Here is a 17,314-nt window from a genome sequence, read left to right as displayed (position 1 = left end):
TTCAGCCAAAAGGCAGGCTTTCTCCTCCCCGTAGAGCAGCCATGGGCTAGAGGATTGCGGCCTAAGCAATCGGCATGAAAGTGTTCCAATAACACTTTCATGTGTCCCATACTCCTTGAAGGGCCCCTGGAATGAAAGTAAAGGAAGAGAGACAGTACAGTACTCACCAAGTTTGCACCAAAGCTCGGAGTCCCGATGAAAAGACTCAGAAGCCCCACATTCAGGCGCCAAATGATGTGGTTTTGGAATAGAGGTGAGGTTTGGGGGGAAGGGGTCCAGAGCCAACGACCAAGAAAGAATTCTTGAGACATCTTTGGTGCAAAATGGTGGCTTTATTAAAGCACGGCGACAGGACCCGTGGGCAGAAAGAGCTGCTGCCTGGAGCAGCTTTTTTATTCCTTTTTATAGTTGCACATTATGTGATGTGGCTTTTTAAAAAAAATCAGTATTCTACTGACAGGAATTTAGGTTGTTTCCAATCCTATACAATGACAAAATAACCTTGTACAAATATCTAATATTCTCTCCTCAGTGTAGGAATTAATGACTTAGCCGGGTATGATTAAAATTGTCGCTGTTCTGGATGCTTGTCTAAACTGTCCGAAGTTATGCTTATTCTAAGCTCTTCTTGTGCCATGATATCCTTTATAAGGCTCCTTCGCTCTGTCTCTGCTTATGAATTATCCAAGGGCAAGTACAATGTCATATCATTTGTAAAACTTTTATTAAGTTCTGTGAAAATAGAACTTTGTTTTTCATGAAAGGTTTTTGCTTTATTTACCCTTTGGTTCCACACACATTCGGCTGTTAGTGGAAAGAATGTGTTAAACTCTGCTACCTCTGGTGGAAGGGGGAAGTTCCTCTTTGACACCCAAGCAGAAATGGAGGGAACACCCCTGCTTTTTCTCCTCCATAAATCCCACCCATCCCAAGGACCTTCCCATGAAACCCACCATGAAATGCCACTAGCCAACCTTTCCCCTACTGTAGAGGTTCTAAAACAGTACTGTTACAAGCATGTCACACCAGCAGTCACTAAAACACACACCCTTGGGGCCTTTGCAATTGCTGTTCCTTCTGCCTGGCATGCTCTTAACCTCGATAAACATTTGGTTCTTTCAGTGCTTCCTCAAGGAGTCTATTCAAATGCTGCCTCTTCAAAGAGTCCTGCCTCTCCAGCCTCTAACCCCCATCTCACTCATCCTGCTTTTGCTTCCTGTCGCCACTACCTGATTTATGTAGGCGTTTCTGTCTCCCCCTCCCTGAATTTAACTTCCACTAAGGTAGAGTCTTGTTGGGACGCCTGGGTGGCTCAGAGGGTTAAGCAAAATTTGCCTTCAGCTCAGGTCATGATCCCAGGGTCAGGGGATCGAGTCCCTCATCTGGCTCCTTGCCCCGGAGGGGAGCCTGTTTCTCCCTCTGCCTGCTTCTATCTCTGCCTGGAGCTCCCCCTGCTTGCGCTCTCCGACCCCAAAAAAAAAAAAAAGAAAAGAAAGGTAGAGTCTTGTTTTATTTGGTATGTATCTATCTCCAGAACCTAGCCAGCACTTGAAAATCATTCAGAACATTTTTAATTATCAGTGAATGAATACCATCCCAATTATGGGCCGGTACTATGATACATATGAAAAAGGCCTAAAAATGTATAGTAATGTGAAAGCATTACTACAATCTCAACTTTTGTTGCCTGAATCCAGATAAGAGTTACAAATAGAATCAACCCAGCTCTGTCGATTCTGCCTAAAGTATTCGGTTTCCTTCGTTCAGTTCGTATTATATGCCCACATTGGTCCTCAAAAAATATTTACCCAAACACGTAACGTAATGCTGAGGAAAGTTAACTCGTCTAAGGTCCAGTGGCAGTCGCGCCAGATATCTGCCTCATTCTCAAGGTTGGATTTGTCTACCGTGTTAATACAAACGTTTGGAAGGAAGCAACGAGGTCCTCCTGCCCTAGGATGCAAACAGCAAGCGGTTCTGACTCAGGCAAGGACGGGAGGACGAACCGCGCGGCTAACTTCAGGCACTTCCGGTCTCCGGAATGAGCCTGGCGCGGAGCTCATGACGCAAACCGCGTACGACCAGGCGCCGCCGTGACGTCCTGTTCTTCCAGTGACCTTCAGGTCCCGGGGAGACGTCGGCGAGCGAGAGGCCTCTGCCTGTGCGCTGATTGGTCGTGAGCTGAGGCCAATCCCGCCCTCCGTTTTCCGTTCTGCAGAACGCGCTGGGGTCTCGGCCGAATCTCGGATTTCTAGACCCTGAGCTGCTCTGCAAGTTACCATGCCGCGTGGAAGTCGGAGTCGCACCTCCCGCATGGCCCCTCCGGCCAGGTAAGACCACCGCGGGGGTTTGGGGCCCTGCCGGCGCCGTGACGCAGACGGAGGAGACGCTAGGCCTCGCCGCGGCCTGGCGGAGGCCGGTGGAGGCCGCGGGCGGGGGCGTCCGAAGGCCGGTGTGGCGTGGGCCAGTCTCTGCCAGCCGTAGGCTGGTTGTATATGGGCTTTAGCTAGATTTCCCGTTAGTGGCAAACTTTCTAATTTCGAACGCCCATGAGTACTTAAAATACTTTAGAGCTCATATTTATAATCTGTACACCCAGCATGGGGCTGGAACTCACGATCCCAAGATCGAGACTCCCACGCTCCTCTTCCGACTCAGCCAGCCCGGCGCTCCTAGAGCTCATTTTAAATTAAAACGGTCATATCCTAGAAAGAAGTGGGTATTTTTGAGTGTAAAACGGCTGAAACTTCAAAAGTAGCCCAAAAAAAGAGAAAGAAAAAAACCAGTGTCGTAGAAAAGTAGTATAATCGGGAAAATGATCGCATTTCAGTAAACTGGATAATCTTTGAGCATCAGCAATGAGTGTTACAGGGCCTCGGCCCAGTTGGGAACGCAGTTACTAAAGTAAAGCCTCACGTGTACATGACGTTTTCTAGTTCTTTTTTTTTTTTCCCTAAGAATTTATTTATTTATTTGTCAGAGAAAGAGCACAAGCAGAGGGAGTAGCAGAGGCAGAAGCAGGCTCCCCTCTGAGCAAGGAGCCGGATGTGGGATTCGATCCTAGGACCCTGGGATCATGACCTGAGCTGAGAGACGCTTAACCGACTGAGCCACCCAGGCGTCCCTCTTTTCTAGTTCTTAAGATATTAAAATATACTGCTAATTATACTTTAACCTTAACACCAGTAACCTTAGGGATAGATGTTATTCCTCTTTCCCAGAAATAAGGAAATTCGAGAATCGGAATAAGTGACTTGTCCAAGGTCACTCTATCAGTAAGTAGGAAAGCCAGGTCTGACCCGAGTTTTCCAGTGACCAGTTTAGGACGTTTAGCATGGTACTACATTGCTTCTCTGGAGTTAGGTGGATTGTGTTCACATGGTATACTAGGAGTGTAGGAAAGTGGTTCACTTAACGGAAAGAAGCTTCTCTGCAAAGGACAGAAAACCACATTTTTGTAAAGTGATGCCAATCAAGTGGTGGAAGTGAAGTCATAAACTTCTGGCTTAGCCTTATTTGGGGAACGAGCACCCAAGGAGACAATCTAAAAATGGCCAGAGGGAACATAACATGTGAAAATTTTTGTTTTATTTTTTTAAGATTTTATTTATTTGACAAGAGCACGAGCAGAGGGAGCTGCAGGCAGAGGGAGAAGGAGAAGCAGGCTCCCCGCTGGGCTCCATCCCAGGACCCAGGGATCGTGACCTAAGCCACCCAGGCGCCCCCATATGTGAAGGTTTTTTAAAGCAGTACTGGACACGTTAGTGAAAGGCTACTGTTGACCAGAAGCCTTAGCGATTACGTGAACAGTCGCAGTAACATGTATTTTGTGTTATATTACTATAATACCGTATTCTTACAATAAAGTAAGCTAAAGAAAAAACGTTACTAAGAAATCGGAAGAGAAGATAAACAGAGTACTATACTGATAGTGTACTTATCAAAAAAAATGTGGACCCATGCAATTCAAACCTGTGGTGTTAACTGCTCAACAGTACCATTTCTTTAGGTTGACGATTTCCAAGCCTGGTAGGAAGTGGGCACTTCATACTTTTGTTCTTTTCCTTCTTAGCCGGGCACCTCAGATGAGAGTGGCACCTAGACCAGCGCCAGCAGCTCAGCCTCCAGCAGCGGCTCCACCAGCTGCTGTTGGCTCACCTGCTGCTGTGCCCCGGCAGCCAGGGCTCATGGCCCAGATGGCAACCACTGCAGCTGGCGTGGCTGTGGGCTCTGCTGTCGGGCACACGATAGGTCATGCCATCACTGGGGGCTTCAGTGGAGGAGGCAATGCTGAGCCTTCAAGGCCTGACATCACTTACCAGGTAAGATTTGGGGCAGTGTTGCTGTTCAGTGGTGCGTTACGAGAAAACCTAGTTATTTGTAAGTTTCTTATGTATAGGAGCTGTCTGTAATTTAATTTTTAATTTTTTTATTTTTTTAAAGATTTTATTTATTTATTTGACAGAGACACAGCGAGAGAGGGAACACAAGCAGGGGGAGTGGGAGAGGGAGAAGCAGGCTTCCCGCCGAGCAGGGAGCCCGATGCGGGGCTCGATCCCAGGACCCTGGGAGCGTGACCTGAGCTGAAGGCAGATGCTTAACGACTGAGCCACCCAGACGCCCCAAAGACACAGATTTGCTTTCTGCCTTTAAAAATTTTCACTTTCCATGTTATTAGATGGAAACTAATTTGCATCTAGTTCTAGTTACGTCTCCCCAGTTGACCTCAAGACATTGGATACTGTTCTTTGTTCAGGCGTAAATCTAATTTCCTTTCTTAATGGTTCTGAATGTTAACGCCTTTGCAGGAGCCTCAGGAAACCCAGCCAGCATACCAGGAGCAGCAGCAGTTTGGCCCATGCCACTATGAGATGAAACAGTTTCTGGAGTGTGCCCAGAACCAGGGTGACCTGAAGCTTTGTGAAGGTTTCAGCGAGGTGCTGAAACAGTGCAGATTTGCAAATGGTAGGTGATAACATCAATCCCTGATTGAACCTGCATCTGTGCAATTCACAGCATGATACTCCTGGGCCCTATAGAACTTTGGGAGTCTGTGTAGTAAATTAAACTGACAAGTTAGAGGAGATTTTGTTTACATTCTAAAAATAATCTAGTTTTTCTAACAAAGAGCTGGTCCAGTGATTTCTAGTCACTATCTTACGCTTTTACCAGTTATGTTGTGAATCTGATTCTTAAGTGGGTGTAGATTAGTGTGCCAGGTCTTGTTCTGGTTACAGGATGTGGGTGTTACAGCCTTAAAGCTGTGAATAAAAAATGATATTCCATTTTCACTGAAGTCCAAGGTTGGGTATAAAGACTGATAAGTCCTTGGCATTCTTCACAGATTATTTGAGAGACAAGTGTATTCAGTCCCTCAGTGGAAGTCTGAGGTTTGGGCTGTGTGGAATGTTGGCAGTGAGCTTGTTTTTATATAACTTCCCCTTACTGACCTAAGAATTCACCATCTGTTAAAATGTTCCGTTTTCATTTTCCTGCCTTCATTTAGGCAAGAAACTGATAACCTCGGGCTTTCATCCCTCCTACCATTTGGAGGGCTTCTGCTTTGCTAAGAATATACAGCTGTTTCTCTTCTCACTGATCTTTTCTGTTTGCAGGATTAGCCTAATCAAGAAGTTCAAATTGAAGATAAGGAAAATCATCTCTCATAACCAAGTTAATTTAGCATAAAAATATAATTGATGGTGAATGGTGAATATATAAAGTGTAAAACCACCAGTTAAGCTTCTCCTTCATCATTAAATACAGCTTTCTTCAGAATTGGAATAAAAAAGGTTGTTCTTACTGTATAGAAGTTCATTGAGATGGTTTGAATTTGGGATTGGGCAGATATTTGTGTGCCTCCTTAAATCACCTTTTGTGATGTTCTCATTTGTGAATTAGAATAAAGTGATTTTCTCCCAAAATGTGTCTTTGAAGTGTAAGATTATAAATTGATAACGGTATTTGCATTTTGTAAAAGTACTCCATTGTCTTAACATGTCTTTAAGCATATCCGTTTTATAGTCTCAGTATTAAATTCACATCCATCTGGATGATCTGGCCGGGCTCCCTGAGCTTTTGTAGAAAAGTAGTTCTGTAAGGAGTAGCTCACTAGTAAACATAGTGCTCTTTAAAAAAGGTTCCAGGTGGCAGGCCAGTGTTTGGTAAACTGAGCAGTAACAGGAAATGTGGGAATAGACCTATTAGGTGAGTGGGTTCCTCTGGCCAGGTCAGCACTACATGTCAATTCCCCTCCTGTATCCAGTTAATTGGTCAGAGATGAAAACCAGCCTCTCAATACAGGCAGTCCCCCTGCAAAGTTTTTCTTCTATGTTAAGGCACTGTAGCTTCCCTTTGCTGAAAGACTCAAGCTAGCTGCGACTGCCCACTCCATGTTGTCTTGAGATGGACTCAATTTGGGGTGCATCATTTTTAAAAAATGAACCCAGCTCCCTTCTTCACAACTCAAAATTATATTCACTTCTGGAAGTTATCTCCAGCCTACGTTGTGCTCTGCACTTTTCCTACTTTCCAATGGACGTTTCCGAGGCTATCTGATTTCTTTTCCAATCTGTAAGTTTGAGAGACTTGTGTTACTACAGGGTGAGGAAAGTGCTATTGAGTAAATTTTTCAGTTGCTGTCTCCTGTTCTCAGCTGTGTTCTTAGAGTGCTCTACTTTTTTTTTTTCTTTTAAGATTTTAATGACAGCACAAGTCGGGGAGCGGCAGGAAGAGGGAGCAGTCTCCCCACTGAGCAGAGAGCCTGATGTGGGGCTCCCTCCCAGGACCCTGGGATAATGATCTGAGCCAAAGGCAGACACTTAACCAACTGAGCCACCCAGGTGCCCCTAGAGGGCTCCACTCTTACTGAGTTCCTGAAAGGGGCCAAGACCACCTTGCTGAATCACCACAGACAGTTCACTCCTGGCAAATCCCCCACCATATTTCCTTCTGGATTCATCAGTGGGCTCCTTTGCCCATTTCTGGGAAAGCTCAGGACTTCTAAGTTCATAGTGCTATTGCCCCTTATGTCCAAGGTGTGATGGTGTATGGTGGGTACCCTAATAGTGTATTGAATCAATGAATCAAGGGAAAATGGGGCACCTGGCTGGCTTAGTGGGTAAAGCATGTCCCTCTTGATCTTGGGGTTGTAAGTTAAAGCCCCACATTGAGTGTAGAGTTTACGTTAAAAAAAAAAGTAAACAGCCATCAAAAAGAATGAAATCTTGCCATTTCCAGTGACGTGGATGGAACTAGAGGGTATTATGCTAAGTGAAATAAGTCAGAAATACCATATGATTTTACTCAGGTGGAATTTTAGAAACAAAACAGATGAACATGGGGGAGGGGAAGGAAAAATAAGATGAAAACAAGGAGGCAAACCATAAGAGACCCTTAACTATGGGGAACAAATTGAGGGTTGCTGGAGGGGAGGGGGGCGGGGGGATGGGGTATTAAGGAGAGCGCTTGAAGTAATGAGCACTGAGTGTTGTATGCAACTGATGAATCACTGAATTCTATCTCTGCAACTAATAATACAGTATATAATTGAATTTAAATAAGGTAAAAAGTAAAAGGAAAATGAACTGCTGACATCAATAAAATGCAAGAGTCTGGCTGTCCTGGCCTCTCCCTGGTAGGAGCCATGGCTACACAGAGATAGACCCAGGGAATAATCCACTAGATACATTGGCCTTTTGCCCTGAGGTCGGAAGGGATTTTATAAACGAAAGTATAAAGCAGAAGTCAAGTCTATAGCTTAGCATGAGGACAACAAAAGGGATCGGGGAGCTTAGTGACAGTGAGTGAAAGGAGGAGATGGAAGTGTTCCCATCATTGGAGCCAGATGTTGCATCTCAGCAAGCAGAGACCATACATAGACCCCAAGTCATGCGCAACTCCTGTCTCTGCAGCAATCCAGCAAAGTATCTCCCCAGAGTGGAAGAAATAGGTGGTCAGCATCAACAGTGGAAAGAGCACTTGGGCCCACACCTGGGGTTAGTCTGGGCCCTCCTACTCACCTATTTAGTGACCTTGAGCAAGTCACATTCTCTTTACCATGGGCTTAATACCATAGTTTTAGGGTGCAAGTGAAGATGTGCAAGTGCTTTGTGAAATGCTAATCAAATGGGGGCTTGTGGGCTCAGCCTCTGTGTGAAGTACTGTATTACGGCTCCCTTCATTTGTTATATTAGAATTAGGGGTTTGAAAAAAGGGAGCTTTAGGAGCACCTGGGTGGCTCAGTTGGTGAAGCATCGGCCTTTGGCTCAGGTCATGACCTCAGGGTCCTGGGATTGAGTCCCACATCGGGCTCCTGGCTCAGCAGGGAGCCTGCTTCTCCCCCTGCCGCTCCCCCTGCTTGTGTGCTTCTCTCTCTCTCAGAAAAATAAATAAAATCTTTAAAAAAAAAAAAAGGTAGCTTTAGAACAAGAGAGCAACAAGTAAGTGTCTACTGTGTGCCAGCATGTCACATACATTATTTCCAATTCTGTCAACCTCTTAATCATACTGATGGGGACCCTCACCCAAACAGCCCGAAGGTGTACCCTGTCAGAGCTCATACGCTTTTCCTGGCACCCGGAGCTCCTCCCAATGGCCCACAGGCTGAAAACCAAATGGGTTAAGGATGAAATCATGGAGGTAGATCAGAGGTGGATTCCTAATGGGGATGCTCCCTAACGCTTAAAGTCTGCACTTTGCAGGTCAGCCACACAAACTGTTCCTGGGTGGGCCCCAACGTCTGGTTCCCCATGGCAGCCGGGGCTGCTCTGTGGATGTGCCAGTGCTGGGGTTTCTCCAGAGCCCTGCTCTCTGCACATACAGAAATGGCTCCCAGAGAAGTGAATGCATTCCCACCAAGGCTGGCTTTGTCTCCTCTGTGCCCGGAGGCCAACGGAGCTCCAAAGGGGAGACTGGTCACCTCTGCTGAGCTTCCCTCACCCTCCAGCAGAGGTCACCTCCTGGTGAGACTTGGCCCCTGCTGGGCCTTGGCCTGCATCCCAGGTTTGCAGTTGTGATTTATTTCTGGTACGTCAGCCTTCCGTCACCAAGTAGCAAAGCCCGAAGGACGAGCAGCAAGATATCCTATTGTGGCCACGAGTCCGCGGGGGACCAGCTTCAGCCCTCAGTTGTCCCCACTCCCCAAGGGGCTCTAAGACCTTTGGGATTCCTGTCACATTCACTCAAGGGCCTGCGAGGACCTAACAGTGAGTAGCTGGGCCAGTGATGGACAAAAGCCAGGCGACAGGCAGAGAGGGAGAGGCTCTGCGGCAGAGAAGACAGAAACCCCAAGAGCTGTTAGACCCACCTTTCCCTTCTGAAGGCAGATGGATACAGAGTAACACCATTGACTCTTGAAGCCCCCTCAGGGTATTTGCCTACAGAAAGTGGGTTCCCTGTATTTTCAGACTCTCTGAGCTTGGGGGAGGGATGTTTTGTTCCAAAAAGAACCAGGTTACCTACTCCTGTCTGGGGACCCTTTCCAAAGGAGTCTTGGGAAAGGTGTGGGGAGTGTGGGCGGAGGCAATGGACAGAAGCCCAAAGATGGCCCCAAGTTAGGCCTGGAGCAAGGGGCTGGCCCTCCGCCCCACCCCAGGAGAGGTGAGTGCATCCAGAGTTCTGTGAGGCTCGCCATGCCCCGGAATGGAGCCCCCAGCCTGGATGGCTTCCTGGGGTGCGTCCAGATATATCTTCTGCCTTTAGTGGGCTGGGGAAAGGGAGAGACCGTGTGCTACCCAGTTTGGGGAAGTGGGGGGCACAGATGCCCATCTTGGGAACTTAAAAAGGACTTGCGAGGAAATGGGCTTGTTTTAACAGGAACAGATATTTCTGTGCTCGGTTGGGGTTGCTGACTGGGAAGGCTGTGAGCAGCCCAGGCACTGGCTGTTGGCAGAGGAGACTGTTGTTATTCTAATTCTTCCTCTGGTAACCAGGCACCAGCACTAGGGACACCAGGCTTCCTGGAACAGCTAGCCCCACTTGGCTGGTCAGCAAATTGGCCCCTTTGATAGGCCAGGCCTTCTTGGGCCCAGAAAGGGCAGTAGGAGTGGGCCTAGAGGTAGCTTTGGCCCTGCTGAGTGTCATCTTGTGCCCCTTTTCTGTCTGCCCCTCTTCCTGTTGGTAGATGATTTTCGGAAGCCCTGGTTAAGGGCAGAATGAGTAAGAAACAGTGGGAAGCACTGGAAGTGTGTCCTGGAAGGAGGGGAGTTTTCAGGTGAGCACAGTTAGGACTGCAGGTGGTTAGGAGCGTCTATAGGACTGCCTTATTAAGACGAAATCATGAAGCTTCTCATCTTTTCCACAAGTGCAGCGAACAAGCAGAGGAAAAGCAGGACCAGCCTCATCTCCTCAAGGAGAGGAAACAGCCCTTTAATTTGTCCTCTGCAAAGTTTCTCTGGGGTTCTTTCTAAAAGCAAGGGTGTGCCAGCCTCGTCAGAGCTGATCTTGGGGGCTGATGGCCCAACCTCTTGCCTCTGGCCCGGGCTTAGGCCTGGCCAACCATCTGCTGTTGCTACTAGGGGTGCGGCAGCTTACAGCGAGAACATTCGGGGAGCCACATGGTTGCCTGGGGTTCACAAAAGTTTACATCCAGTGGGAAGATGCAGGTGGACTCTTTGCAAAGGGTTTTTCAATTCACATTTATTTTGAACATTCACAATAGACCTGCTCTGTGCCAGGAGATAAAGACGAGCAAGAAAGGGTTCCAGCCCTCAAAAAGCACATCACCTAGATCAGGATGGCTAACAGCTTCTTCTTCTTCTTTTTTTTTTATTTTAAATTTTTAATTTAAATTCAATTTAGTTAACGCCTAGTGTATTATTAGTTTCAGGGGTAGAATTTAGCTGACAGCTTCTATTTCTCTCTCAGAGCCCCTCAGAATCACCCCAGAGTTGCTGAGCATGACGCGGGACGAGGCACTGCCAGACTCGTACTCAGCACAGGGCTTCTATGAGAACTATGAGCCCAAGGAGATCCTGGGCAGGTAAGGCCCAGACCTTCCCCAGGAAGTGCTGTCTTAGGCTCCAGCCAGTTCCATGGGCCCTGAGCACTGACCCTTTTCCATCCCCAAAGCACTGTCCACTTGGAGAAACCCTTAGTTTGGGGTCCTGCCCTCCTGACCAGGACAGAAGAGAAGGGTATAAAAGCACCCAGATAAGAGACCTCTCCCAGCACAGATCTCCCGGTGCTGCTGACAAGCATGTCCAAACCCAGCTTTGTGCCAGGTGTCAGAGATCGGGGTCAGAGGGAAGATTATGGCCTTAGATGCTGAGAAAGAGCACTGAACTAGGAGTCAAGAGTCCTAAGACCAGGCTTATTACTCATCAGCTCCAGACAAATCACCCTCCATCTGCCTTCTTCATCCTACCATCCCCCAAAGCTCCCAGGGAGTTGGTGGTGAGGCAGGACATCGCTGTGGGGGCTCGGACCCGGGGTTCTCCCTGGGGTCAGGGGCCCCCGGGACCACCTGTGCTCTGCACCCCCAGAGGAGTTAGCAGCGTCGTCAGGCGCTGCATCCACAAGCCCACATGCCAGGAGTACGCTGTGAAGATCATTGACGTCACTGGTGGAGGCAGCTTCAGCTCTGAGGAGGTGCGGGAGCTGCGAAAGGCCACGCTCAAGGAGGTGGACATCCTGCACAAGGTCTCAGGGCTCCCCAACATTGGTGAGTCATGGCCCTAGGCCCCAGCAGGGTGCTCCACCATGATTCTGCTCTAATAACCCAAGTCAGGGAGTGCGGCCCCACTCTGCAGCTAGCCAGAACCACCAGGGTGTCTTGTGTCCCCTAAAGCCCCACCAGCCCAGTGCCCTGAGACTTGAGGTTCCCAGCTCCATGCTCACCGCTGTGGAGATTCAGCTCTAAGCCTCCTCTTCCAGCCAGACTGAAGGGGTTGCAAGCAGGGCTGGGGCTGGTTGCAGGTCAGGGAATGGGAAAGTGAAGTCCCCGGGCGGGTCCCTCCCTGGGGGTCCTCCTTTGAACGCCATTCTGATACCGCTTCCAGGTGTTGAGGTGGGTCCAAGCAGCTTTAATCCTGTTGCCCCTCTACTCCTGCTGCCTCTCTGCCCAGGCTCTCCTGCTACAAGTTAGTCATTTCCATTTCAGTACAGCTGAAGGACACTTATGAGACCAACACTTTCTTCTTCTTGGTGTTTGATCTGTAAGTACTGAGCCCCGGAGCCAGCCACACCCTAGTGCCTGTCGGAGAACCTCCTGTTGTGGTCCCCTTTCCAGTGCTTCCTGGAGACCAACAGCCAGCTCTCTACACTGTGGAGGCCAAATAGGATCACCAATGCTTTAGGTAGATCAGCCCTGGGGGTTAGGCTGCTAGGTCTTGAATCCTGGGTCCACCATTTAGAAGCTAGATGATTTCTTTATCTGTTTTCTCATGGGTATTACAGAAGTAATAATAGCACAGTGAATGGCAGGATGTAAATGCTATAAATTATTAACTACAATGATGATGACAAAGGTGGTCACTGAATACTCATTCTAGACATGGAGGAGACAGCAATGAACCACACATATAAGGTCCCTGACTTCATGTAACAATTTTCAGAGAGAGCGAACAGAAAGCAGTAAAATAAAATAAGCCATACTAATTAACTGTGCACGTACAGATACATAAAGCAGAACAGGGGTTAGAGAGAGGTGGGACTTCTTTAAATGGAATGGTCAGGGAATGTTCTCCAGAAGGCGACCTGAGCAGAGACCCAGATGAAGTGAGGGAGGGATCAGAGCCAAGACCTGAAGAAGGCTCAGCAGAAGGGCAGAAGAAAGAGCCAGAGCAAGGGCCCTGCTCCCAGTGGGCCTTTTAGCTCTGGGAGCCTCTGTTTTCTCAAGAAAGGAAAAATGACACCAGCCAGGCTCTCAGCATTGAATTCCAACACCACAAAGTGTTCTGTGAACAATGCATTCAGACTTATTATGATTTTTATCAGAAAAGCTTGCCAGAGAAGGGAGCTCTCCAGCTCCTTGTTCCCCCACTCCACTGAGTCCTCACTAAAGAATGCAAATCTCTGCTGCATGAATCATGTCGCGGGGGTGTCTTGATTTCTCCATATGTAACAGCTAATTTAGGGACTGGATTTACTTGAGGAAATTATTCAAGTAGATTTTGTATTGTTTCATACTGTTCATACTGATTGTGAACGTTTCATACTGTGGCCATACTGAGTATGTGCAGGGTTATTTTACGTGGAGACACAAGGTAACTTGGTCTGTGTGTTCAATTAAACTACCAGCTCCAGGAAGGCAGTACCCAGTGCTTCCTGGTAAATCTTTCTGCAGCTGCTAACAGTGAATTCTCCTCGTGTATTTAATATGGAATTAGAATGATAAGAACTGGGGGTGCCTGGGTGGCTTGTTTGGTTAAGTGACTGCCTTCGGCTCGGGTCATGATCCTGGGGTCCCAGGATCAAGTCCTGCATCGGGCTCCCTGCTCAGCGGGGAGTCTGCTTCTCCCTGACCCTCTCCCCTCCTGTGCTCTCATTCTCTCTCAAATAACTAAAATCTTTTTTTTTTTAAAGATTTTATTTATTTATTTGAGAGAGAGAGAATGAGAGAGAGAGAGAGAGCACATGAGAGGAGGGAGGGTCAGAGGGAGAAGCAGACTCCCTGCTGAGCAGGGAGCCCGAGGCGGGACTTGATCCTGGAACTCCAGGATCACGACCTGGGCCGAAGGCAGTCGCTTAACCAACTGAGCCACCCAGGCGCCCCTCAAATAACTAAAATCTTAAAAAAAAAAAAATGATAAAAACTGGATTCACGCATTGCCTTTTAGGAACACAGTACAGGTACTGTATAAGTGAGGCTCACCTCTGTAAATTCTAGGCTATCTCCTCAAACAGAACCCCCTCCCCACCCCACCAGCTAAGCTCAAGGGTTTTCTTGCCTCTGTGCCACCAGCCAAATCCCTTGTGCCTTAGGAATCCCACCTATTTCCCTGGAGGGGTGAGTGGGAGAGGGCAGGACATACCTTTCCTATTTAACCAGGGGAGACTCTTCCAGGACCCCCAAAACTTAACCAGCCACAGCTGTTCCAACTCCGCTCCGTGGCATGGTCCTGTAGAGCCCTTGGGGACAGCTCAAATATCCCTAACCTTTGAAGAAGTTGCTTAGGGAAGCTATTTTTAATGCTGTCCTGAGTTGCCCTCCAGAGTATGTTCTAGCAGAGACCTCTTTCTACGTCATCCCAAGAAGTGAGAAGACTGAACCGTAATTCTTAATCCTAAAATAAGCAAGTTTTGCTCCCCCAGCACTTGAACTATTGCTTCTACCATTCATTCCTGGGAAAAATCAGGATACTCCTGTCCTTCTAAATCTGGATCTGGGGCCTTGGGCCAGTGGCTCTGGGTCCCTCTTTCACCTCCCAGCCCTGATTTTGACCCTCACAGATCCCAGTCTGTGCTGTCACTTCCACCGATGGGGGGACCCCAACACTGGAGCCATCCCACCCCTTCAGTATCCCCTGCTCTTCTAATCTTCAGATAGCCTCTCCACTCACTTCCCCAGCTTTTCCCTACAGCCCTGGGTCCTTCATTGTGGCCCACTTTTTCTCTGGAGATATGAGGAAGGAAATAGGTCTCTGGGAGCAGGATAAGGAGGGGGTGGTCTTGGAACCAATCCAGCTCCAAACACTCTGTCCCCACAGGATGAAGAGAGGGGAGCTCTTTGATTATCTCACTGAGAAAGTCACTCTGAGTGAGAAGGAAACCAGGTAAGGATCCACCTGTCCCCATCACCACTCCCTGCCCCGGAGTACGAGTGGTACCGCCACCAGGGTCTTGGAGGGGGCAAAGCATGCGTTTGTCTGGGCTGGGGGTGTGCCCTGCAGGCTTTTGTAGCCTTCTCCAGCCTGTCCCGAGTCCTCCCTCACTGGCAGTCTGGCAGGGATATGGGCTTTGGTCTCCCTGCTTGTTACCTGGCCTGCAGAGGAGGAGATAAGAGTAACACGTGCCTGTCCCACCCCAGAAAGATCATGAGAGCCTTGCTGGAGGTTATCCGCAACTTACACGAACTCAACATTGTGCATCGGGATCTGAAGCCTGAGAATATCCTCTTGGATGATGACATGAACATCAAGCTCACAGACTTTGGTTTTTCCTGCCAGCTGGAGCCAGGAGAGAAGCTTCGAGGTCTGGTAACATGGCCTTGACCCATGTCAGGGGCTCAGGCTCTCTCATCCATGCTCCCAGGAACAGAAAATGCTTACATTTCTTCCCCAATATTCCCCCCGCCCCCGAATAAAAATCCTACTGTTTCAGGCTACGTGTGTCTTCAGGTAAGCCTCTTCTCAGGGCTGGGCCAGGTTCCCACTGCCTGAGTTCCAGGCCAGGAAATGACAGGCCCTGGCAGGTGGTCCTAGGAGCCAGCACTCAGCCCCTGCCCTTGGTCCTGAAGTTGGTCAGTTTTAGAATCTGAGTCCCAGCCCAAGCACCGTGGCACTTTCATATCCGTTGTTTTCTTTGGACCTTTGTCTTCCAAGTGCCCCCAGCTGACCTATCCTGATGGTAACTGTTCCTACAGAGGTCTGTGGGACCCCCAGTTACCTGGCCCCTGAGATCATTGAATGCTCCATGAACGATGACCACCCAGGCTATGGGAAGGAGGTGGACATGTGAGTGTGCTGGGGAAGGCAGTGACCCATAGGGACAGGGATGTCCCCATAGCTAGGAGCACCTGGCTGGGGAGGGGAGGAAATGGCAGGAGCTACAGCCAGCCCTCCTGCCTTCCTCCCTGTCCACCTGGTGCCAGGTGGAGCACAGGGGTCATCATGTACACCCTGCTGGCTGGCTCCCCGCCCTTCTGGCACCGGAAACAGATGCTGATGCTGAGGATGATCATGAGTGGCAACTACCAGTTTGGCTCACCTGAATGGGATGATTATTCAGACACTGTGAAGGACTTGGTGAGAGGCCAGGCCTGCTGGCTCCTCCACTCAGGCGAGGGGAAGTCCCCAACAGGGGTGGGGGGGGGCGTATCGTGCTATAGAACGGAGGACCCTGCTGGGAAGACCCTATGTCTTTTCAAGTGCTGGAGGGGAGCCTGCCTTGGTGTTTGCAGCTCCCCTTCCTTATTCTCTCAGGTTTCCCGCTTCTTGGTGGTGAACCCCAAGGGCCGCTATTCAGCAGAAGAGGCCTTAGCACATCCCTTCTTCCAGCAGTATGTGGTGGAAGAAGTGCGTCACTTCAGCCCCCGGGGCAAGTTCAAGGTACTGAAGCTCCCCTCCCAGCCAGGGCCCTGGGGCAGGACTCCTCACGTCCAAGCCCCCAAGTCCCCTTCCTTCCCTCAGGGACTCCTCCTTTCACCCACAGGGCTTCCAGAGCACCTGCCCTTCCCCTCCCCACCCATCCCTGTGATGCTTCCAGCTCAACTTCTGGCTTCAGAGAAGGCAGATGTCACCCATCTGGCTCCTACAGCCTACATCTCTGCAGATGCTGGAGGGGTTGGGATGGTAGGGGGAACATGAGGAAGGGCCCAGCAGTAGGCAAACAAGGCTTCATGGCAAACAAGCTCAGGGACTCCCGGCACCAGAGGGGTAAGGAGACAGGCCGGCAGGGGTTGGGCGCAGCCCCTCAGTTCTGGCTCTCCACAGGTGATCGCTCTAACGGTGCTGGCTTCGGTGCGGATCTACTACCAGTACCGCCGGGTGAAGCCTGTGACCCGGGAGATCGTCATCCGTGACCCCTACGCCCTCCGGCCTCTGCGCCGACTCATCGATGCCTATGCTTTCCGAATCTATGGCCACTGGGTGAAGAAGGGACAGCAGCAGAACCGGGCTGCCCTCTTCGAGAACACACCCAAGGCTGTGCTCCTCTCCCTGGCTGAGGAGGACTAATGAGGGGCTGGCAGGCAGGAAGGTAGGGTGGGGGGCAGGCAAGGAGGCAAAGCCACAGAAATGTAAGTTGAGGAGCAAGATCATGTCCAAGCCTCTGTCCAGAGGGGGCCCTTGGCCCTGGCCAGGACCCCTGGAACTAGGGCCACTATCCCCTCTCAGAGGCTCTGCACAAGAAGAGCAGGGTGCTCCCATCACATGTTGGTAAGTGTGCTCAGGGCCAGGCCCCATGGAAAGGGAACCAGAGGTGGTTTGAGAGCCTTTCTGCTTCTCTACTTCCCAGCTGTACCACCATCTCAGGTCCTTCTCAGGGGAGGACCAGAGTTCCTGACACTCATGTGTACATCCCTGAGGGTCCCAGGGGGAGGATAAAAGAGAGGACAGTTTGAGATACACAATCATAGAGATTTTACTGACCTCACGGCATCCAGTGACACCATGGGAGCAGGTTCTTTTCCAGGGACATGTGTTTACAGGCATGT

At 49.4% G+C, this 17,314-nt stretch overlaps 2 protein-coding genes across 2 annotated transcripts; both read left to right on the top strand.

Annotated features, from left to right (window-relative positions):
• The first annotated feature begins 2,168 nt into the window (after positions 1 to 2,168).
• CHCHD2 (coiled-coil-helix-coiled-coil-helix domain containing 2) lies at positions 2,169 to 5,927 on the top strand. Its single transcript, XM_028109934.2, has 4 exons — positions 2,169 to 2,330; positions 4,073 to 4,322; positions 4,809 to 4,965; positions 5,616 to 5,927. Exons 1-4 carry the CDS (start codon positions 2,281 to 2,283, stop codon positions 5,624 to 5,626), a joined length of 468 nt encoding a protein of 155 aa, XP_027965735.1. The 5' UTR covers positions 2,169 to 2,280; the 3' UTR covers positions 5,627 to 5,927.
• A 4,970-nt stretch (positions 5,928 to 10,897) lies between these two features.
• On the top strand, positions 10,898 to 16,984 carry PHKG1 (phosphorylase kinase catalytic subunit gamma 1). Its single transcript, XM_028109935.2, has 9 exons — positions 10,898 to 10,981; positions 11,484 to 11,662; positions 12,101 to 12,155; positions 14,649 to 14,714; positions 14,969 to 15,132; positions 15,524 to 15,614; positions 15,752 to 15,905; positions 16,083 to 16,208; positions 16,593 to 16,984. The coding sequence occupies exons 1-9, from the start codon at positions 10,899 to 10,901 to the stop codon at positions 16,833 to 16,835; spliced, it is 1,161 nt and encodes a 386-aa protein (XP_027965736.1). The 5' UTR covers position 10,898; the 3' UTR covers positions 16,836 to 16,984.
• The last annotated feature ends 330 nt before the right edge of the window (positions 16,985 to 17,314 follow it).

Source organism: Eumetopias jubatus, unplaced genomic scaffold, assembly GCF_037043125.1.
Source record: "Eumetopias jubatus isolate StellerSeaLion01/CBP00866 unplaced genomic scaffold, mEumJub1_p1.0 scaffold_12, whole genome shotgun sequence".
NCBI classification, from domain to species: domain Eukaryota; kingdom Metazoa; phylum Chordata; class Mammalia; order Carnivora; family Otariidae; genus Eumetopias; species Eumetopias jubatus.
Note: the sequence above shows the minus strand (reverse complement) of the source record. Positions and strands in the feature narration are given on the sequence as shown.

What these genes read in the sequence shown, in the direction of transcription:
- CHCHD2 (XM_028109934.2), top strand. Translation starts at nt 2,281, where the DNA reads ATGCCGCGTGGAAGTCGGAGTCGCACCTCCCGCATGGCCCCTCCGGCC. An exon ending in CGCATGGCCCCTCCGGCCAG is followed by an intron (nt 2,331 to 4,072) that starts GTAAGACCACCG and finishes TTTCCTTCTTAG; the next exon opens with CCGGGCACCTCAGATGAGAG. An exon ending in GGCCTGACATCACTTACCAG is followed by an intron (nt 4,323 to 4,808) that starts GTAAGATTTGGG and finishes ACGCCTTTGCAG; the next exon opens with GAGCCTCAGGAAACCCAGCC.
- PHKG1 (XM_028109935.2), top strand. Translation starts at nt 10,899, where the DNA reads ATGACGCGGGACGAGGCACTGCCAGACTCGTACTCAGCACAGGGCTTC. An exon ending in CTGAGTGAGAAGGAAACCAG is followed by an intron (nt 14,715 to 14,968) that starts GTAAGGATCCAC and finishes GTCCCACCCCAG; the next exon opens with AAAGATCATGAGAGCCTTGC. An exon ending in TATGGGAAGGAGGTGGACAT is followed by an intron (nt 15,615 to 15,751) that starts GTGAGTGTGCTG and finishes ACCTGGTGCCAG; the next exon opens with GTGGAGCACAGGGGTCATCA.